The sequence below is a fragment of the Mastigoproctus giganteus genome, chromosome 12 (genome assembly GCF_048544385.1).
Source record: "Mastigoproctus giganteus isolate SK-2022 chromosome 12, ASM4854438v1, whole genome shotgun sequence".
In the NCBI taxonomy this organism is placed as follows: Eukaryota; Metazoa; Arthropoda; class Arachnida; order Uropygi; family Thelyphonidae; genus Mastigoproctus; species Mastigoproctus giganteus.
In genome coordinates this window covers 139,415,505-139,439,829 of record NC_143586.1, presented here as the reverse complement: position 1 = coordinate 139,439,829, position 24,325 = coordinate 139,415,505, and the positions used below count along the sequence as shown (strand labels likewise).

Below are 24,325 nucleotides of genomic sequence, written 5' to 3'. Positions count from 1 at the left end.
AAAATAAATCAGTGGATATGTTTGCCAGTGGATATAAACAAATATACCAGTTTGTTTATATCAAATTTTAATTATTACTTATTTGTTGTACTAATCACAAAAATATAGTTAGTAATACACAAAATTATAATTAATGCAATGAATGTAGTTGTAGACCAAAAATCTGTCTTTAATACCTGCGGAAAAGGTTTTCGGCAGGTATTAAAATATAGTATAAAGAATTATGATACCTTATATACAAATTTAAAAGATTGTAAAATTGGGGGAGGAGTTAAATCATTTTCCCTTGATATAGTTTCATTATACACTAATATTAATGTAATATATGCACTGGATGTAATTTGGGATTTATTAAACAATAACAATATTAGCATTAACAGTATGAAGTTGCCCAAAAAAGAGATATTTGAGCTAATTAAGTTGATGCTAATTATATTTTATTTGAAGGCGCCTCTGTAGCCAGGTGGGAAGGAGCAGCAGTGCGTAGCACACGCTTCTTGATTAGACCGGGGTTCGAGCCCGTCACCACCAAATACGGAGGATGCGGAAAGGTCAGGGAATGACCACCGCATATCCCGGAGCAATATGGCCTTAGTTGCTAATGCTCCTAAAAACCAAATAACATAACATAACATAACACACTGATATTAGCTTTATTCAGTGTGATGCAATCATTGGAGTCTTAATGGAAATGCTGCATACCTAATGATATGACACTATTAGAATCTCTCATTGATCAAAAAATTATTTGATCAATGAGAGATACAAAAAACTATAACACATACACTAAAAATTGATATCAGCTGGCACTCAGAGCTGGCAAATATCATTCTGAATGTTGCCAAACAAGTGTTTATTGTAATTTGCACCTATTTCATGAGAAAAATGAGAAATAATGTCAAAGCAGTGGTAGCATTGAACTGAGTGTAAGTGGGAATAATTAAATTTTCAGTTTATCTCAAAAAGAGGATCAAAAATTTTTAACAGCTCCTTCTGTAACTACTGTGTGTGCATGCATGTATGCATGCACAATTAACGACTTTTGGTTGTATAATGTATATGTTAAAAATAATTTGATAATTGAGAGCTGTTAAGTGCTCGATAATTCCTATATTCTATTATATTATAAATCAACAGGGATTATCTTTATTTTAGATATAGGAAGCTTCTTTTCCAACTCTCCTAAACCAACTCGCTAATAATTCTTGAGGATGGCGATATCTATTTTGTAAACCAGGTGGGACATCTTCCCCACTGTCAGAACCGTAGTGTTCAGACCGTGCAGTCTCAACAATGAGCGCTCAAGACTGCTGTCTACAAACACCATACTTCTGGCAGCATGGAAACCATTACTTGGATTGGCATAAAATTAGAATTTTGAGGTCTAAACTGTTTAATAAATATGGACCGATTATTTCTTTTGGTCCTATAGCTGGACTTTAGAGTTAAATTTAGGGGTCTAATAAAATTGGATATGGGGGGGGGTATTCTCTACATTCCTTAAGTCGGACCAGAACTTTCGAGCGTCATGTTCACAGGAATAGTTCACAGGAGCTATCACTGATATCACTGAGTATTGCAACTTGTCACGTCAGTGTTTACAAAAGTAAAGAATTGCCTCTCTAGATGTGAATTTAGTGAATAGAATGATAGTAAATGATATTTTATTTTCCAACTAGATAGAAATTAAATATTTTGCTTATAAATTGTTGACTTATTTCCTTTTGCAGGAATCATCAGTTTTTGTAGTACATGTTATTGGAACCTTTATAGCCTTTGGGTTTGGAAATGCATATGTGTGGTTACAGACAGTGATGTCGTATTATGTTTATCCTCTCTTAAACACAAAACGAATTACCAGGATAAGGTTGTTTTTATCCATTGTAACTACCATTAGCTTTGTCACCTGTATCCTTTTTTTCTTTTATTTTAATAAGATAATTTTGATAAGTATAAATAAGATTAACCCTGAAGTGGTGGTACTCCATAAAGTAACAAAAGCTGGTAGCAGAGAACCTGTCAGATTAGCAACTTCACTTTTAATTTCTGGAAAAACTTTTGAGGTTTTAATATTCTTTGAGGTATACTGGTATTTCATCTTTTCTTCAGTGGATTACAATAGTTACTCAATGTAATTTTTTAGTTTTTAATAAAAAAATTAAATATTTAAAAACTGCTATGTGTTTTGCACCTTTTATTTTAGAAAAAAAAAGCACATAGGCATGAAATAAAAAGAAGAACCAGTCGATCTCTTCCATTTTACTATATTATATATATATATATATCCAGTAAGGATAAAAATGGGGTGAAAAGTTATTTAAGTGATAGTTGAGAGATAAAAGTAATGTGTGTGTGTGTGTGTGTACACACACACGCACGCACGCGCGTTCTTTCTTTTTGTAAAAGAATTCTCTGAGTTAGATGCCAAGTCAAATAAAAATGAGATTTTGAATATATAAATTCATATTTCACACTTCAATGGATGTAAATTTAGGTATTGCTATTAATGCTTCTGAACAGTAGGGCACATTGACTTTGTATGCAGGGAGGGTTGTGCAACAGCAGAGACAATATGACATTCATTGTAATGGGTGCATTCAGGCTAATACAACTCAGTGTTATTTGATTTCTGTTGGACAGTTGGAGACACCCTACTGATCCCACACACATTTGGGCAATCTGCTTGTGAAAGAGTTAATTATGCTTAGTGAGTGACTGAATTCAAAATTTAAGTAACCACTGTCTACATGGGTATAGTCATTATATTATGGCCATGCTTCATGATATTGCCCTTGGTTTTAAGTGGCAGGCAAGTTAAACACTTTTATATCACATATAAAAATTGCTGTTTAATGCAACAAGCTGTACTTCAGAGGTATAGAATGCCACCTGCAAACAGTGTAAACGAAATAAAAAAAAAAAACAAGCAAGAACAAGTACACACCCAAGGAAACACAATGGTATAGAACGCTGCAAAGATAAGGCACAGCTGCTGTTGTGTCTTATCACCCATGAACCATCCTATAAGCAAATTACAACACTTACTAAGAGGATAAAAGTAATATCATCTGCGACTGTGAAAATTCTTGAAATATTCATATTTCTGTTGTGGCTTGTTATTATTATTGAAACTGACTATGGATGTCCCAGTGCAAATGATAAAGACAGATTCGGCAGCAAACATGTACTTAAATATGTTTGCCAGAGTGCAACCAGGACAATCTTAAGAAAACTAAAGACAAAATGCAAATTTTGCTGTCAATCAGAATTAATCAATGAGCCTAAATAATGTAAATATGCAAAATAATCTCACTAATTCGATAAGATGGAAAATCGAATTTGAAATAAATAATTCTACTAATCAAGCACTGTAAGCTCAAAAAATTCAAGCGAATTTTTTCCTTGAAGAAAGTTCATAGTGGCAGATATGTCTGTGATGAAATTATCATTGTGCTTTCCCAAAATATTCTTTTGTGTGATTGTCCTTTCTTAATGTTGGTATTTGCTTATAGATTGGGGCACCTCCGTAGCCAGGTGGGAAGGAGCAGCAGTGCGTAGCACACGCTTCTTGATTAGACCGGGGTTCGAGCCAGTCACCACCAAATACGGAGGATGCGGAAAAGTCAGGGTATGACCACCGCATATCCCGGAGCAATATGGCCTTAGTTGCTAATGCTCCTAAAAATCAAATAAACAACAACAAACTTATAGATTGGTGCACAGGCAGGGTTTCCTTGAGCAAGAGTTCACTTGCTCAGTGTTCACAGTGCAAGATTCTATGCTGTTCTGCTTCCCTGGATGAGTGTTGGCTTTTTTTTTTTTTTTTTTTTTTTATAGTTTGTGTTTTCTCTAATTTGGTATATTTTAATTACTTAGTTGCAAGTAGTAATTAGCACCCCAAGCACAACTTTTTTTCATTAAGCAAATTTCTTGTGTGATATAAAAGTGTTCAATTTGTGACATTATTGGTTTAGTATACCATGTATAACTATGGTATCCACATGAATTGTTGAGGAGGCTTCCATCCTGCAGTGGGTTGATAATGGCTGCAGTTTTTATAATAAATTAATACCATGGTTAAACATTTAACAATTAAACAGTTATACCATGTTAAAGCAGTGTAACTGTCCCATCACATACAGAGGAAATGCTGTACCTGAAGCCTGTCTAGAGGCTATAAGGTGGCAGCCCACCACTAGACTTATCCTGCAAAAGGCTTGTAACCTATCCAGGGGACATTCCAAATACTTGAAATAAGCTCAGAGGAAAAAACTGGACAGATCTCAAGGATAAAGAACTAGGCAATGGATATAGGACTACGATTAAGGACATTAAAGTAGCATCCTGGAATGTTAGTGGAATAAATCATAAATGAATTAATCATGGAATTAGAAAATAGAAATACTGACATAGCAGTCATTACTGAAACAAAAAAGAAGAATAAAGGATCCAAAGAAATAGGTAACTTCATAATGATATTCAGGCTTACCAAATGAAATGTGGGCATCATCGAAGTTGCAGTTATAATAAGAAAAGAATGGAAAAACAAAATATTAGATTACTCTTGGATATCATCCAGAATGTTGAAATTAAGACTAAAAATCCTATCATATACAATAACAATCATTGGCATCTACGCACCAGTATAAGGTAACACTGATGAAACTATAGAATTTTATGACGAATTACAAAGGATCATAGACCAAACTAATAAAAATGAATACCTCATACTAGCAGGAGATTTTAATGCAAGAGTAGACAATTGTATAGGATCAGAAGGTGAACCCATGGTCAACAATAATGGAAGATGCTTGATAGACTTCTGCATTTTTAATAAACTTAAAATCACAAATACTTTTTTCAGACACAATAATATCCATAAATTCACATGGGAAGCAAGAAATACAAAGTTTATAATAGATTATATTATCATTAGTGAACATTTAAATAACAAAATTAGAGACACTGGAATATTCAGAGGCAGTGATCTCTACCTACTAGAAAGCACTTTTAAAATAAAAAGAAATTATTTTAATAAAAAGAAGAAAATACCAGAAAAAACTACTAAGAAATTAAAAATATATTTGTTGGAAGATGAAAGCACTAAATTACTGTATGAAAGTCAATTTACAAGATAAATGCAAATCAGATGAGAGTGATAATGTTGAGGAAATGTGGTGGTCAAACATGAAAAAATAAATTCTGGGAGCTGCTGAAGAGAGGCTTGGATAAAACTATTTACATTGGATACAGGCCTCCCCTAGCCGAGTGGTCAGGAGCGGGTGTGCAGCAGCACACGCTCTTTGAGTAGACTGGGGTTTGAGCCCCTGACTGCTAAATATGGTCGATCTGCCAACCTGCACTGGACCAGCATGGCAGATTATAGTCCATTTCCCTCAGCATGAATTGTTGAGGAGGCTTCCATCCTGCAGTGGGTTGATAATGGCTGCAGTTTACCTTTATATACCTTGGATACACCTATAAAAATTAAAAACTGACTAAGAACTTAGAACGAAGAATTGAAACAAACAATTGATGGGGGGGGAGGGAAGCCTATAAACTGTTCCTACAAACTGAACACCTACATCTACACATAAAATATAAAAAGCTTAGAGCAGAAGTCAGAAAACTAACCAGAAGAATCCGAGATGACTGGGATAAATTTGTTAAATCCTTAGAATGTGATATCACGGGCCCACAGAGAAGAGGTTTCAGAATTTTTAAGAAATTACTACTAGACACAAATGATCAGATGAAAACCAACTCCATCTCTCAAGCAGAATGGAAGCAACACTATTCCAAGCTATGGTATAGCTAGGGCTCACAATATTGGTCAAAATCTTAATACCGGTATTTTGGTATTTTTAATTTATGAAACCGGGATACCGGTATTCAAAAAAAAAATTTTTCAATTAATTTTGATGACAATTAGGTGCAATAAAATAAGGAAAAAACAAGTAATTACTTGAATTCATGTTTTAAATCAAACTTTTATTACAATAATAAATTTTCTAGCAAAAATTATTAAACATACAAAAACATAAAAATGAGCATCCACACTACCTGTCCAAATAAAGTGAGCTCTTAAGAAACTCAATAGTGTTGTCGTTTAAACTGGATCTAATTTTGGTACATATTTATTTAGTGGCAGAAAATGTCCTTTTGAATTCTGTGCTGGTTGGTGCTTGGTACTGAGGTAGTAGAGTAGTTGCAGTTTAATTCCCCATTCCCTCATTTTCAAAAAATCTTGTTTCCTTTTTATCAAAAATAAAAAAATATTTCCTTTTTGACTTTTTATGGCACTATACCTGTATTAACGAAAGAAAGGGACTGACGTTTAAGCTTCGTGAGGAAACCAAATCTAAGTTGGGGGGGGGGAGATTAATTTTTATTTCCCTGTACCTTAGTATTGCCATCACTGACCATTATGATTTTTGTACAGCAGCTCAGCTCAATCATTGAGCCCCACAAGCTACCTGACTGCATTAAGAAATGAGAATTTCCAGGAGCTGGGGATATTCCCCCTCTCACACACGAGCACAAGTATATATTATATATCGTATATATATATATATATATTATACGTGAGCTGTCAGTTTCTCAAGAGCAATGACACAAATATAAAACAAAAGTCATTTATCATACAAATCTACTTACAATGCATAACTGGTGTTCATTTACATCTAATCTATTCATTTTCTTCATTTAATCTGTTAATACAAGCTATCATTTCCATAAAATTTCTCTCAATGAACAATCTCAACTCTCTCTCTACAGCTTCAAACACTAAACTAATTCAATCTTAATCACTTCCTCATATTTCTCTTAATCACTTCCTCATATTTCTCTTAATCACCAATATCAATTCTTTTCACAACCGCAATCCATAAATCGCTAACTTAATGTTAACAATTCCATGTAATCTCTCTTAATTTAACAATATCAATTTTCTTTACAACTTCAACCAATAAACCAACTCAATACTAAGCATTTCCTTATTTCTCATGTTTCTTCAACTTCAGCCTTACTCTAAAATAATCTCCCACTTTATCTAAGTACCATTTCCAAAACAACACAGTTCAGAGGACTTGCCTTCCTTCTCTTTCACGGCGGGATTTCTTTGTGTGGGTTCCTTCCACGGAGTGTGGTGATGTCTCACTATCTTCTTAGTTGAACTCTGTATCTCTGTTGTACAGCTCTTCCAGTACTGTCTTATTTCGGGATTTCGAGAACAGTTCTCTCTTAATACTGAAGTAAATTACCACAGCAGTAGTAGAAGCCAGGGCACTATCTGACTGACTTGTTATTCAACTTCCGGATTAACTTCTAGCACAGGAACATGCCTGGCAGAACCATTCACTGCTGGACACTCCCAGAACTGGACCTGAACTGAACCCAGAACTACCACTGGAAGTCTGCAACCCCTCTTTTGGTGCAAGCACCTTATTTATTTCCTTCTCATTTATTTATTTATTGAATTGATTGCAAGTTACAATCGCCCCTTGTACTACTTTTTTATATGCAAGCTTTTACGTATATACGTATCTCTCCCTTACTAATTTAAACCTGACCTAATCATGTGTTATTCTTTAAACTCACTCTTCTTCCTTGGTGAGAAAAACAGAATATTTTTCCCACAAAAAGAAACGCTTTCATGTTTTACCTCAAGATCACCTGTTCACAATACCTTTGAACTGCTCCATACCGACACCCTTTCCCAAAATGCAGTGTTGCATCCTCAAATAGCGGTGTAATAGAGGGATTAAACTTTTGTTCAGAAGCTTTTAATTTTAACCCTTCCACACCTGCCATACCATTGTTCACCATATTTCTTAATTGCACTACCAGGTCTACTGCCACTAATTGAAATATTTCCGTAATGATGTTTTCATTATTCCTTAAGTGCTTTACTTCCACACACACTATACTTACTAAAAGAAATATATTTGTAAGATTTTGTCTTACAGTTTCATGACATTTTCAGGTTTCCGTTGCATTTGTATTATGTATAACAATCACTCATTTGCAAATTCAGCAGTACTAATGATTTATTGTTGTCGATTTTATAACTATTATGTGAATAAATCATGGATAATTATTTTTTTAAATTAGTACCGAAAAACCGGTATTTTTGTATCAATACTGGGATTTAAATACCGGGATCCCACAATCTCAGTATTGTAAGCCCTAGGTATAGCCCCTGCACTAGGGAATGGGAGGATGAATCTGTGGTAACCGAAGATGAAGAAAATATAACCGACCGAACTAGCCGCGACCTTTGGGTTGCCTGCCTGGCAACCCAAAGGTCGCGGGTTTGAATCCCGCCTCGGGCTTGGATCAAAGCACTGCAAAAACCTTGGGAGGTGCATTATGGCCACAGAAGCCAATGCGCCAACAACTACCAAAAAAAAAAAAAAAAAGAAAAAGAAAATATAACAATGGAAGAACTAGAGTTAATATTACAAAAATCAAAAAGAAAACGTAAAAGCCCAGGCATAGACAATTTGAATGTAAAACTATTTAAATATGGTGGCACCTTATTAAAAAATGCTCTGTTAAAATTATTTAACATCATAAGCAACAGATGCCCAAAGATTGGAAAACAGGAATAGTAATCAATTTACACAATAAAGGCTCCAGAAATAACTAACAACTACAGAGGGATAATGCTGCTTCAAGGCCATACTCTGATATACTAAAGAATAAATGTAATAAATATAGTGAACAATTCTTAGAAGAAGAACAATGTGGGTTCAGAAAAGAAAGCACAATAGATGCCATTTTCTTATTACAACAAATTTTGGAGAAAAGAAGAAAATGTTTCTGCTGGTATTGATTATGAAAAAGCATATGGCAATATAAACTGGGAAAAACTTTAGCAGATTTTACGTGAAAAAAATATCCCAACCCAACTCCAGAAAGTGATACAAAGCCTATATAAAAACAGTCTGCATAAAATATTCTGACAGCCAACTATCAAACCCAATTAACACCAGTAAAGGAATCAAACAAGGATGTGGACTATCACCAAATTTATTAATATCTACATCAATAATATTATTAAAGAATGAAAACAAACTAACAGGATACAGCTGAACAACAGGAATAAAATCCAAACTATGTTATATGCTGACGATCAAGTTATAATTGCAAAATTGGAAATGAACTACAGATAGCAGTTAATAAACTGAATGAAATAGGCAAAAAGTAAGAGATGAAAATCTACACCTCAAAAACAAAATCAATGGGATTATGTTGAAAAAACATACAAAAATTTAACATTGTTATTGATGACAAAATAATAGAACAAGTATCTGATTTCACCTATTTGGGAAATATAATATCAAATGAAGGGAAAGACATCCACACTAAACTACAAAAATATAATAAATGAATGGAACGATTAAATGCCACTTTGGGAAGACAAATGAAACAAAATTACGAGTGCACAATGTCAGTTCAAAATCAGCCCTCTTCTACAGTTGTGAGACTTGGGTAATAAACGAGAAAGATGCACAAATGAGATTTTTAAGACCATTATTAGGCATTATAAGACTAGATCATCAAAGAAATTCAGATATTCATGAGAAATTAAAAGTAGATAACATAGTAAATGACATAAAATGGTATCAGAAAAAAATGGATCAATCACAGAAAGAATGAACCCAAACTGGATCATAAAATTGGCCTTTAACTACAAACCTACAGGTAAGAGAGATGTGGCTTGACCATGACAATGATGATGAGATCGAGGCAACCTCCAATGGAACAGGTCTTAAAAGACCTAAGTGGCAAGTTCATGATGATGATGATACCATGTTTATTTTATATTTTGGTTCAACATGCATCACTTTTTGATTAGTACCTTAAAAGTTGTCAGCTAATAATACATCCATTTTGCACTGTATTACAATTTAAAATTACTGACCTTTCTTCTTTAAATAATATTGAAGCTCACTGTGTTAAAATGTGTATTGAGTTCTGTTTTCATTTTTATTGTTATATACCTTAACATTTTACAGCAATTTCTGTTGGAATTCTTGCCTTTTATCAGTTTCATGGAAAAAACAACATGAAGTGGCATCCTGAAGATGGAGTAAGTAATAATTACTTTTTTTTTTTTTTAAATTAATTTATTTTATTTATTTTTTTATTATTATTTTGCTGCATTTCTTCAATTATATTTTCAGATTGTTTTTCACACCTAGAGATTCAAGACTTTCCATGAGAAAACTCATGTTGCATACAACCGCTTTTTAAATACAGTGGATTCCTGTTATTTGGGCCACCGGTTAATCAGGGAAGCCGTTTATTTGGGGCAAATCTTAAAAAACAGAAACCAATCGAGAAAATAGCCAGGATTTACTTCGCTTAATTGGGACAGCATGCCGTTTAATTGGGGCAGGAGACCACAGCACTGGAGATTACCCTACAATTGTCTCGGACTGAACCACGTGGTTCAGTTGAAATTCTGGAGGTCACAACCATAAAACAATAAAAACAATTAGCAGTCACCTGTTTATTGGGCTTTTCTGTTAGTGAAATCTATCGTAAATGGACAGTAAACTCGATCTTACTGAATTTGCGATAATACCGACAGCTGGAATTCTGTGGGTTATTATGGTGAAATGTGTTTACACTTCCACGAAATCTTCAATCATATAAAAAAATTAATTTTCAGCTCTTCCCTTTATTCCTATTTTTAAAACTTCGTAACTCGTTACTCCGTTTTCACTTGCACATATTGTGTTACTTGCAATTTGTGTGTGTCGTGTTCTTTGTTATTGATTGCTTATCTTTTTACTGTTTTAAATTTTAATCCCTACCCACAAATGTCAGTGAACAGAACTGTCAACTAGTTCGTATGTACATATTACAGTACGTTTTTTAATTGGTAAGATAATAAAGAGTAAATTTGTGTTTAATATATCTTTACTTTTATAGCCTGTGGATAATATTCCTCCTATTTTCACTAATTAGAATTGCTGTTTAATAGAATTAAAATTCAATTCAAAAATGTGATCACAATGACCGGCGCTTACTGCACATCGTATAGTGAACTGTACTTTATGTTGAGTTCATTGTAGTAGTAGTGGCATGTGATGCAAGAAAGCAAGTATATGAGCTTATGCAGCATCAGCCAAAAAAAAAAAAAATCACACCATTCCCTCCAAATGCCTGTCCATTTCCTCCTTAAATTTGTTCAACCTATCAACTTCCACGACAGATGGAAGTTTGTTCCAGCAATTAACCACCCGCTGGCTAAAGGCAAATTTCCGCACATCTATTTTACATCTGTCTTTTCTTAATTTGAATTTATGCCCCCTTAGGTTTGTAATCTGAACAAGTGGAAGGATCCCATCAGAATTCAGCGTGCTCAACCCATTCAAGGCCTTATATACCTCAATCAGATCACCGCGCAGGTGCCTAGTCTCCAGCCACTGCAATTTGCAGAACTTAAGCCTCTCTTGGTAAGAGGATCCCTTCATGTACCTCACCAATCTTGTTGCCCTTTTCTGTACACACTCAAGTAAATCTACATCCTTCCTAAAATGAGGCCTCCAGACCTGTACGCAGTACTCAAGGTGTGGCCTGACCATTGCCTTCTACAGAGGGACAATCACCTCCTTCTCCCTGCTAGCAAAATTCCTATATATCATTGACAAAACCCCATGACCTGCCCTGGCAGCCTGTCTGCATTGCTCAGAAAACTTCATATCTGACTGCACAATTACTTCCAGGTCTTTTTCATTTTCTACCACCTTAAGTGAAGTACCACACAGTTGGTACGTTTCTCTGGGGTTACTTCTACCCATATGCAGTACTTTGCATTTGTCAAGGTTAAACTTCAGTTGCCACTTCTTAGCCCATCTGCCCAAATTATCTAGATCCTGTTGCAGTAGCACACTGCCATTACCGTCATTAACAACCCTGCCAACCTTTGTATCATCTGCAAACTTCGACATTAAGCCTGATATACCTTCATCAATATCATTGATAAATATACAAAACAACAGTGGACCTAACACTGAACCCTGTGGGACACCACTAATAACATTAGTCCACGAAGAGCAGCATCCATTGATTACCACCTTCTGTCTTCTCACACTTAGCCATCCTTTTATCCATTGTACAATAGTCTTCCATGTGCAACAGTGTCAAAAGCTTTCCTGAAATCCAAATATATGATATCAAAATTATTTTTTGCATCCAGTTCCTTTGTAACCACATCATAATATCCTATCAAATTTCAAGAACTACAGGCATACCTCGAATAACGAATAGGATGCGTTCCACGAAATTACTACGTTAAGCGAAACTTCGTTTTCAGAGGTAAAAATACTATGGCCAGAATAGGGATACGTTCTTACGTAAAGAAAATGAAAAGCTTTTTTTTCGGACAAAGAAAGGTTTTATTAAATAAACAGTCAACTTATATACAAAGTGAAATCACATTTTAAAATATGAGTCTAAAGTTGATTATTTATGCTCTTTTTCTCTTTCATTTAACAATTGCCTATACGGAGTTATTGCATTTAACACTGATCGCTTAACAATAACACTTCTTCCTAAATCAGGATCATTTTCACTAAAAAAATTTAACGTTTTCAATGTCATTTAAGCACCTTTTTAAATCTTTGGTTGTTAACACTTTTTCGGCAGGAACTTCTTTAACTTCGTCTTCATTGCTAACAAGGTTTTCTAAATCTTCCACTGAAAAACCATTATCTTCTGCATTCAATAAATTTCTAACATCCTCTTCATTGACATTTTCGAAACCTATTGATTGAGCCATCTGGATAACTTCATTTCCAATTTCTTGGATGTTATTTTCTTCTTCTAGTACAACTTCTGGCCATATTTTGCGCCAAACTCCATTTAAGCATTTCTTAGTGACTTCTTTCCAAGAACTATCAATGTTTTCAATTGTGTTTTTAATGGTGTAGTTTTTCCAAAAAGTTTTAACTGTCATTTCCTCTTTATCCTCTAGTTCAGTTAAACTGCTTAATGTTCGACGCAGATAATAAGCTTTAAATGATGCTTTTCCTCCCTGATCCAATGGTTGAATCAGGGAAGTTGTGTTTGCTGGAAGAAACAACTTTGACAGGAATGCATGACAGGAATGCAACGTGTTAAGATCACTAGGATGTCCCGGAGCATTGTCTAACAACAAAAGAGCTTTTTCTTCAAAGTTGTTTTTTTGACAATACCGTTTTACTTCAGGACAAAAGTGGTTAACAAACCAATCAGTAAATAACTCCTTGGTAACCCACGCTTTTCTATTTGCTTTCCATATTACAGGTGAATTCATTTTTATGTTACCTTTTAACGCCCTCGGATTTTCTGAATGGTAAACTAATAACAATCGCCAGAGGCATTTGATCCAAAGAGTAACGTTAAACGGTCTTTGGCTGCTTTGAACCCAGCAGCTGATTTTTCTTCAATAGATATGAAGCTTTTTGTTGGTAGCCGTTTCCAGAACAAACCGCTTTCGTCAACATTGAACACCAAATTTGGAAAATTTTCACGTTCAATTATTTCCTTTAGTTTTTCTGGAAACTTATTTGCAGCTTCTCCTGTTAATTTTACACTATGAATCCTGGCCCATTTTTTAAATTTCTCGAACCAACCACGAGAAGCCCCAAAGGTTTCCGTAATTTCTTCAGTTTGTTTAGATTTCAGGTGATTAAACTGGAATATATTTTTTTTATGTTAAATGGGGCTTGAAATTGCCGACTTCGTTATATCGAAGCTTCGTTATCAGAGGTAACGTTAACCGAGGTATGCCTGTATATGCAATATGGTGTGGCATAATCATGGGCTTTATATAATGGAATCATTAACTCTTATTTCTACTGGCGCTGGCAAAGTTCATCCAAAACATGGATAGAAATCCATGAGATGTCCTAGCAATGTGTTTGCACTGATCAGAAAACATTATATCAGATTGCATAATTACCCAATCTTCTTCATTATCAACTCCCTTGAGTTTGAACTTGAGGTCAATATTCTAAGACATAAATTCAAAAATGCATGTAAGTGGATTAATTATATATTAATTAGTTTAAACAACTCCTATCAGCTGTCTCAGACAAATATTTTATATATGTCATAAAAAAATAAAATCATAAAATATTTATATAAATATTTTATGATTTTTTAATAACTGAGACCAAAGTGCAAGAGAAATTGTTGAAGTTAAACATAAGAAAGGCATATGGGGTAGTAGTAGTGGCATGTGATGCAAGAAAGCAAGTGTATGAGCTTATGCAGCATCAGCCAAAAAAAAAATCACACCATTCCCTCCAAATGCCTGTCCAGGTCCTCCTTAAATTAAAAGTCCAGGTCCTCCTTAAATTAAAAGTCCAGGTCCTCCTTAAATTAAAAGTCCAGGTCCTCCTTAAATTTATTCAACCTATCAACTTCCACAACGACAGATGGACGTTTGTTCCAGCAATTAACCACCCGCTGCCTAGAGGCAAATTTCCACACATCTATTCTACATCTGTCTTTTCTTAATTTGAATTTATGCCCCCTTAAGTTCATAATCTGAACAAGTGGAAGGATTCCATTACAATTCAGCATGCTCAACCCATTCACAGCCTTATACATCTCAATCAGATCACCATTCAGGTACCTAGTCTCCAGCCACTGCAATTTGCAGAACTTAGCCTTTCTTGGTAAGAGAATCCCTTCATTCCCCTCACCAATCTTGTTGCCCTTCTCTGTACACGCTCAAGCAAATTTACTTCCTTCCTAAAATGAGGCCTCCAGACCTGTACACAGTACTCAAGGCGTGGCCTGACCATTACCTTATACAGAGGGACAATCACCTCCTTTTCCCTGCTAGCAAAATTCCTATATATCATTGACAAAACCCCATGACCTGCCCTGGCAGCCTGCTTGCATTCCCTCAGAAAACTTCATATCTGACTGCACAATTACTCCCAGGTCTTTTTCATTTTCTACCACCTTAAGTGTAGTACCACACAGTTGGTACTTTTCTCTTGGGTTACTTCTACCCATATGCAGTACTTTGCATTTGTCAAGTTAAACTTCAGTTGCCACTTCTTAGCCCATCTGCCTAAATTATCTAGATCCCGTTGCAGTAGCACACTGCCATTACTGTCATTAACAACCCTGCCAACCTTTGTATCATCTGCAAACTTCGACACTAAGCCTGATATACCTTCATCAATATCATTGATAAATATACAAAACAACAGTGGACCCAACACCAAACCCTGTGGGACTCCACTATAAACATTAGTCTACGAAGAGCAGCACCCATTGATTACACCCTCTGTCTGATCCCACTCTCTTATCCATTGTAGCAACTTACCCTTAATACCATTCTGCTCCAATTTGTACAATAGTCTTTAGTCTCTTTTAGTCTCCAATTTTGTACAATAGTCTTTAGTCAATAGTCTCCAATTTGTACAATACCCTCTGTCTGATCCCACTTAACCATCCTCTTATCCATTGTAGCAACTTACCCTTAATACCATTCTGCTCCAATTTGTACAATAGTCTTCCATGCGCAACAGTGTCAAAAGCTTTCCTGAAATTCAAATATATGATATCAAAATTATTTTTTGCATCCAGTTCCTTTGTAACCACATCATAATAACCAATCAAATTTGTCAGACAAGACTTTCCGTTAAAAAACCAATGGTGTGTCTGAATTATTGCTACAGTCTTGTCTAGATAATCCTCAATGCATCTTTAACCAGTGACTCCATTATTTTACCCGGAACAGAAGTTAAACTAACTGGTCTGTAATTACTCGCATCACCCTTTGATCCCCCTTTGTGAATTGGGGATACATTTGCACATCTCCAGTCCGTGGGGACCTCCCCTGAGTCCAAGGATGCTCTCCTAATTATGGCTAAGGGTTTGTTTAGTTGCTTTGCCGCCTCCTTTAATATAACTGGATAGATCCCATCCGCCCCAGGTGCTTTTCTTATGATTAAATTCAACAATTTCTCCTCCACTTTGCTCTCGGTTATTACAAAATCATTAAGTACCCTGCTACAATTTGATAACCTTCTGCCATTTTCAAACCTTAATAATTCCTCATGTGTGAATGTAGATGCAAAATACTCATTTAGTTTGTTTGCTATCTGAACAGGATCATCAACAGTCGAACCATTGATATTAAGTGGACCAATCAGATTCATCCCCTTCCTTTTAAAGTTCATATAAGTAAAGAAATCCTTGCTGTTTTTCTTAGCATCTTTTGCCAGGGATTTCTCGTAATCTGCCTTCGCCTGCCTAACCTCCTTTGTGACCTGATTACAGACTAGCTTATATCTGCCATGGGCTTCTGAGTTACTTGATAATTTATATGCATCCCATGCATTTTTCTTCTCTGTTCCGAGTCTCATTAGTTCATTAGATAACCATTTAGGCTTAAACCTTGAACAATATTTCTTAATAGGTATGAAACTTTTAGTAGCATCCACGATTAATTCCTTGAATGCATCCCACTTAGAATTTACTGTTGGTGACATCGTCAGTTGATCCCACTGTACAGAATTTAAAAACTGTCTGAGACCACTCTACTCACCTTTACTGAAGCAAAAACCCTTTCCTTTACCATGTTTATTGCTGTCCTTGTTGATTGTTCATAAACTTAGGCTAGTATCCTTTTAATCTTTAACAAATGGAAAGATAGCCATAAAACAGGACATCTGCATTAGAAAATGTAAGGAAACAGAGCAAGGGGCTTGATGTATGAAGTGGATTATCAAGTGTAATTATTGGCAAACGTTGGAACAACTAATCTCTGCATTTAATTTTGAATATCACAAAGCATCACTATCCCCACAGTGAAAAAATTCCTAAAAAAGAATGTTCTGTGAGCATTAATAGGAGATGTTCCTGGAAGTCCCTCATCTCAGACAACAATGGGGGAAAAAAATGACTATGTTGGTGTCAGGAGTTCAAGGATAGATCTAGAAGAACTGGAGTCTTATGAGTTAATTTACTCATTTTGGCACTGATAAAAGAAACTACGAGGAACTGGAAATAACACGTTGTGAACCGACAATAAAAACCACCAGAGGAGATGTAATGGTGTGGAACATGTTTTGATAGCATACCCTTGGTCCCCTGACCCCCACTGGAGTGGACCATACATGTGAAAATATCCAACTTTTGTTATGAATCAGATACATCTGGCAATGTTTTGCAATTGCTCCTGTGGATGGGGTTAATTTCAAGATGACAATGCAACCATCCAACCACACCAAATATGTGAAAGAAGGATTTGAAAAACACGAAAAAGACTTCAAACATCAGCCCTGTAGCCCAATTCCCAGATGTCATTCCTACTGAATAGCTATGAATTGAACTGGAAGGGTATGCTCATCAGCACAACCCTCTACCCATATCACTCAAGGAATTGAGGACAGTTTGTTATGAATGGCACAGTATTCTTGTGTTATTTTTCAAAACCTTGTGGACTCCATGCCATGTATTGCAGCAAGGATTAAAACCAACAAAATTCAGTACCCTAATTCATGGTTTTTGTAAAGTGGCAAGGCAGAGTAGATGCAATTTTTCATTTTTGAGTAATAGGAAATGTGTATTCGGTTTATTTGATAAAGAATGCTTATTTGTCGTTATTTGTTTAAGATAACCTTCCTATGAGCTGTTCAGAAGAAAATTTGAAAAATGTGCCATTTTTGATTGCTACAGATAGCAATAATGAATGTCATTCCAAGCTATAGCTTTAACCCATTGAGGTGACTTTTCCTTAAAAATTAAGTAAAAATAAAAACAAAGAGTAGCTTGCTCTCAGTGCTAGATGACTCCTACAGGAGTCATCTGGGGGCACTGAGATTAGCATTAGCATTAGCATTAGTAGAGGCATTTGATGCAAGAAAGCAAGCTTATGCAGCATCAGCCAAAAAAAAAAAAAAAAAAAAAATCCACTTCCACTTCACCCCTCTGTTCATTCAAAATACCTGTCCAGCTGAGCTTATTTAGGCTATCAACCTCCACCACAAGGGATGGAAGTCTGTTCCACCAACCAACCACCCACTGGCTAAAGGCAAATTTCCGCACGTCTATCCTACATCTGTCTTTCCTCAATTTGAATTTATGCCCTCTCAGGTGATTTTTCTGAGCTAGAGGAAGAATCCCATCAGCATTGAGCATGCTTAAACCATTCAAGGCCTTATACACCTCTATCAGATCACCTCGCTGGTGCCTAGTCTCCAGACACTGTAATTTGCAAAACTTAAGCCTTTCTTCGTAAGAGCACCCCTTTGTTCCATTCACTAATCTTGTTGCCCTTCTCTGTACTCATTCCAGCAGCTCTACATCCTTCTTGAAATGAGGCCTCCAGACCTGTATACAGTACTCTAGGTGTGGCCTGACCATCGCCTTATACAATGGAATAATCACCTCCTTATCCCTGCTGGAAAAATTCCTGTATATCATTGACAATACTCCATGAGCTACTCTTGCAGCCAGTCTGCACTGTTCAGAGAACTTCATATCTGCCTGCACAACCACCCCCAAGTCCCTTTCATTCTCTACCACTGTCAGTGTAGTACCACAGAGTTGATACGTTGCTCTGGGGTTGCTGTTTCCCATGTGTAGTACTTTACATTTGTCAATGTTAAACTTCATTTGCCACCTCTCAGCCCATCTGCTCAACCTTTCCAGATCCTGTTGCAGCAGCATAGTGTCAGTAGTGTCCTTGACAACCCTGCCTACCTTTGTATCGTCTGCAAACTTTGACATTAAGCTTGATATACCATCATCAATATCATTTATAAATACAGAAAACAATAATGGACCCAACACTGAGCCCTGAGGGACTCCACTAATAACATCAGTCCACGATGAGCAGTGTCCATTGATTACCACTCTCTGTCTTCTCCCCCTCAACCACCCCTTATTTAGGCTATCAACTTCCACGACAAGGGATGGAAGTCTGTTCCACCAATCAACCACTCGCTGGCTAAAGGCAAATTTCCGCACGTCTATCCTACATCTGTCTTTCCTCAATTTGAATTTATGCCCTCTCAATTCTGAGATATTGGACATCTTCTGATCAACTTGAAAGCATGTGGGATTCCTTTATAAAACTGTCTCAAGCTTAGTGATAATATCCGTATACTTGTACTTCTAAAAACTTACTAAAAGAGGAAATTGAGCACTTGATGGTAATAGTCCATGGCATTTAATCAAGGATTGCCAGGATGGATTTTATCAGTGTTGATCCACCAGTGATATACTGGCTTATGTTAACAATCTGTGAACAAACTCAGTGAAGAAGTTTGGCAGATCTCAAGCAGTTGCCCTTTACATTTCAAAGGCTTTTGATCATGTTTGGCATAAAGTTCTAAATAAGCATTCATCTTATGGTTTTTGGCAAATACAGTAGACAAAGATAATTTAGTTAATTTCAGTTCTTCTAGTGCAATGTCCATGTCAACTAGTATCTTCTGTCATCTTCACAACCTTCAACCCATGCACAGTACTAAGCACTACAGAACTACAGATTCTAATACATTTCATGTTTGTGGGGTTTCATTAAAAAAAAAAAAAAAAATCATGTTTGGTATTTTAACAATTTTTAATAGCAGTGCTAAGTGTGAAAAGATTCAGCCATGAAAAAAAAAAAAAAAATCAAAATCTCTTTGTGATTAAACAGGGAATGTTCTTAACACCCAAGTATAGACATAAAGCCCATTGCTAAAAACAAAATTTTGACTCAACATTTTTGAAGAGAACAAACTGCAATAGTATCTTCTTCAAAGCAGTGATAATCAGTTAGTGGTATCTAACAGACGGTTGAAGACCAGAAATGCACAGACAGCAGAATCTTGGGTGCACTGATGTTTAAAATAAATAGTAGTAAATAATGTCTTGCATTTATATGAAATATATATATATGTTGTCAGCTATTGCCATCGTTGCATCTTCATAGTGTGTTGTGTGTTAAATGAATAATCCTGTATATAACTTAATTAGCTACATACCCACAGAGTCTTTGTACACAAAGTATGAGACTTCTTTGTTTTGCACTATAACCACAACTTTTACACATGTTCAGGTTAGGTTAATTATGTTAAGGGGAAAAAAATTATTCAGTAATCGGGACAAAAAGAGTCCGAGAATGGGTGTGTTGATTTCATACACCAGTTAACATTTTAGGATAAAAGGCTAGTAGTAGTTGAAAATGATACACTTTATTTTATTTATTTTTTTACTTGACACTACATTGTATAATAAGAACAAATAATGTCTTTGGTTGCAAGTCTTGTTATCCAAACAAAAAATATTTCCTGACTATCCCACTTCCAGTGGTAGGCTAGTGAAAATGAAGCTTAAATCAACACTCTTTGGGGAATTAACACAGAAGCAGGTGTGCAGCACACTTTTTATACCCAAACAGTACCATAAAGAATTACCAGTATGAATTTGAAAATTCATACTAGTGTAATTTTAATAGATTTTTAAGTTTTTATTTTATTTGGGCAAGTTACTGCTATGGATAAAGGGATGGTTAAGGGGAAGAAGACAGAGAGTGGGTGTTAATGGGCAGTTCTCTTCATGGATTAATGTTATCAGTTGAGTCTCCTAGGGTTCAGTGCTGAGCCCATTGTTGTTTTCATTAATGAAGTTATATAATATGGTTAATGTCTAAGTTTGTAGATGATACATAGGTTGGCAGGGTAGTTAATGACAGTAATCAAGTTGAGCTACTGCAACAAGATCTAAGAAAATTGGGTTGATGTGCTCAGAAATGGCAGTTGAAGTTTAACATTGACAAATGCATGGATACTGCATATGGGTAGCATTAATCCCAGTATAACTTAACAACTAAGTAGTAGAAAATGAAAAAGACCTGTGGATAATTTTGCAGTCAGTATGAAATTCTCTGAGCATGCTGCCAGCACAACTTGTGGGGCTGTGTCGATGATATACAAAAACTTTGCCAGGCCTCACTTTAGGAAGTACACCAAGTGGACAGAAATCGTGGGATACCTACCTAATAATGAGTAGGCTCACCTTTCGTCCTGATAAGGGCAGTCACGTGGCGAGGTGTAGAGTCCACTAGTTTACGAAAGCATTCCGCAGATCCGTGCTTGCTGCACCTCTGTCCATAATTCTGTCGCATTTGTGGGTGGAGGATCCAAAGCTCAAATAGACCTTTCTATAGCATCTCAAAGATGCTCCACAGAGTTCACGTCCAGTGAACTGGGAGACCATTGCATGGTGTTAAAAAAATCTGTGGAATGCTCTTCGAACCATATTCTAGTCACCACGGCTCTGTGGGGAGGTGCTGGAAGAGTCCATTGGCCTGTGGGAACACAATGGCCATGAATGGATGTAGATGGTCTACAAGGATGGACACATAACCTGGACCATTCAGTGATGCATCTCTGAATGGTCCAGGGGTTCCAACATGTACCAGTTGAACATGCCCCAGACCATTACCTGCCTGAACAATTCCTTGTTGACAGGACAGGTGCATAGCTTTGTGTGGTTTCTGCCAGATATGCACCCTCCTGTCTGCTCGGCACATTATAGCCTTAGTTACTGATGCGCCAATAAAACCCAAACCCAAACCTGTCTGCTGAAAATAACTGGGAATGGTACTCATTGGACCAGGAGATCCATCTCCAATCATCCAAGGTCCAGTGCCAATATTCTTTCACCTAGTTGAGGCATAGAGTCCTGTGTTGTGGTGGTAGCAATTTCACTCTGGTGGCTCTGATAACCTACTGTGGCTAATGCTAGTTTTGTTGCAGTCTGCAGTGATTTGTACCACTCACTCTCTCTCCGGTTGGCTGAAACAGTGCAAGATAGACGTGGATGGAAATGTTAATCCACCACATTTCTCCGCCCACAATGAGATGTTATTCCAAAAATGGCATATTCTTGACACTGTTGAACAGGGATAGTGCAATTTCTGACCCACCTCCAGAATAGAGTGACCCATGGGGGACCCACTATATCCATCTTTCAAAGTCAGTTAATACAACATTTATCTATACCGACATTGAATTACTGTATATGTGAATACCTGCCAAGTCCACTAGCAAGAGGGGTTGCAGCATCACATTGCCCATGAACCCCATGAATTCTCTCCTTTCAGCGTAGATCTGGTGAAATAGGTGCAGAAAAGGGCAAAGTGGTAAAGATTAGTGGAGGGAACAAAAGGGTGCTATTATCTAGAAAGGCTTCAGTTCTGCAAATGGCAGTGCCTGCAACTAGGCACCTACAGGGTGATGTGATTGAGGTGTTTAAGGCCTTGAATGGATCGAGCAAACAATGTTAATGGCATTCTTCCTCTTGCTGTGACTGCACATATGAGGGGACATAAATTCAAGTTGAAAGATGGTTGCAAGATAGATGTGTGGAAGTTTGCCTTCGGCCTATGGGTGGTTGATTGTTAGAACAGGTTTTCCATCTGTTGTGGAAATGGATGGTTTGAATAAATTCAAGGAAGAACTAGACATTCTTGTAGGGTATGGATGGGCAAAGTGTGTAGGTAGTTTTTTTTGGCTGATGTCGTTTGCTAATAAGCTTGCTTTTTTTACATCATTTGCCACTACTACTTTTTTTTTATTTTATTATTTGTATAAAAAAAGAATGCTTTATAAAAGAACCCAAAAGAATGTTTTCTAGAGGATTAATGTGCCATTAAAACTGCTAAGTGAAAACAGGATTTCCTCTGTTTTTACTTCATTTTCAGAATTGTAGGAATTATAAGCGAGTTTTTAAAATCCATGTGAAAATTTGCATTTTCATGACTTACTACCTTTAACTGTGAAATGATGTTTTTAATTTTTTTGTACTAAAACCTAAAAATTTGTTTCAGGGTTTTACTGCTCACTTAATCAGTTCAAGTGCAGAGTGGATTCTAGTGTTAGCCTTTAACTTCTTTATTTTGACATTTGTGCGTGAGATGCATCGAATCACTATGAATTCGCCTAAAGTAAGTGCACACACATATTAAATTATGTTTGGAAAATAATAATTGATAATTGCTGCTTGTCTTTTTTTTTAATATATTTATTCAGCTATGTTTCTTTTTATTTTTCCAACACTAGGTAAATTTTCTCACAGAGGACAATGGTCTCACTTGTGATCTTTACAGTAGCGAAGATCGTGTTGAAATTGGTCATTCACACAGCTATGGTTCTGATCCTCTATCTCCATCAGTTGAATCTGTTAGTGGTAAAGTTTTTTCAACTCATGCAATCCTTCATTAAGTCACCCTGAAATTTATTGTCTGTTACAAGTGGACATAACTGTGTGGTTGAATGTTGAATACAAAAAAAAAAATAGTAATTTTTCATGTTAGTGGTAAATTAAGAAAACTGTATCCATTGTTAATTATGCCACTAATAATTAAACACAACCATTCAAGGAATGCAAAATTGACCTTTTGCAGAAAAGGTAGATATATATGGCCAAGGAAATTCTTTTGACCACACTCATGATGAGCAGATCTGATAATACAGTTGAATCATATTTTAGTGAGTTTTTCTTTTATTAGTAATATTTTTGTCTTTTACTACCATATATTTCTCAAAGGGATATTATATTCTAATAATTATCATAGATTTTATTTTAGTTGGAAATATTGTGTACAGAACAATACTGCCAACCATTTCCATTGTCTAGATATTTTTTTACAAATACTTAAAAATATTTTTTTTTTTTTACTTTCAATGTCGGTTTATTTTTTATAACTTGTATGTTGAAGATGATGTAGAGAAAATGTAAATATATACATACATATATAACAGATTTGTGTGTTAAAAAATTTTCCCCTCTCACTTATCATTTCTTTCATGGAATAATTTTTTTTATAAAGTTGCAGTATTTGTAATGGAGTTAAATATAGGTTGGAATTAATAATTGTTAATTCTGTTATTTCATTTTTTAAAGGAATAATAAATATTGGTCAAATCCTTGCAAGCAGAAAAATAAATTGATAATATATAGTTCCAAGTGAATATTACATTTTGTGAAATACATGTACTTAAATAACTTTTTTTTTTTTTAAAGAATAGGAAACAAATACATGCAGGAGAACTTGACTATAGTAACCATCTTTGAGAATGGAAATTATTGGTCATAACAGACACTGCCACCCCTATATAAATAGTGATCTTAAAGTCACCAACAGATTGGTATATGTAATCAAATGAAATAAAGCATTTATAGACACTTTAGTTGCATAAAATAAAAATGAACAGGGTAATTTTAAAGAAATTTAATACTTTTACTAAAGGCATCTAAAGTTTATTGAAAATTCTATTTTATTTTATGTAGCCAAATATCTCAG

At 35.6% G+C, this 24,325-nt stretch overlaps 1 protein-coding gene across 1 annotated transcript in view; it reads left to right on the top strand.

Moving 5' to 3' along the window:
- Window positions 1-23,524, top strand: part of LOC150077458 (DNA damage-regulated autophagy modulator protein 2-like) — an 85,823-nt gene extending 62,299 nt beyond the window's left edge. Inside the window, exons 6-9 of the mRNA XM_090386227.1 lie at window positions 1,731-1,908; window positions 10,023-10,096; window positions 22,850-22,966; window positions 23,082-23,524. Of these exons, the coding sequence (XP_090242353.1) occupies window positions 1,731-1,908; window positions 10,023-10,096; window positions 22,850-22,966; window positions 23,082-23,243 (531 nt within the window). The 3' untranslated portion in view covers window positions 23,244-23,524. The remainder of the gene's footprint in view (window positions 1-1,730; window positions 1,909-10,022; window positions 10,097-22,849; window positions 22,967-23,081) is intronic.
- Window positions 23,525-24,325: the final 801 nt, after the last annotated feature.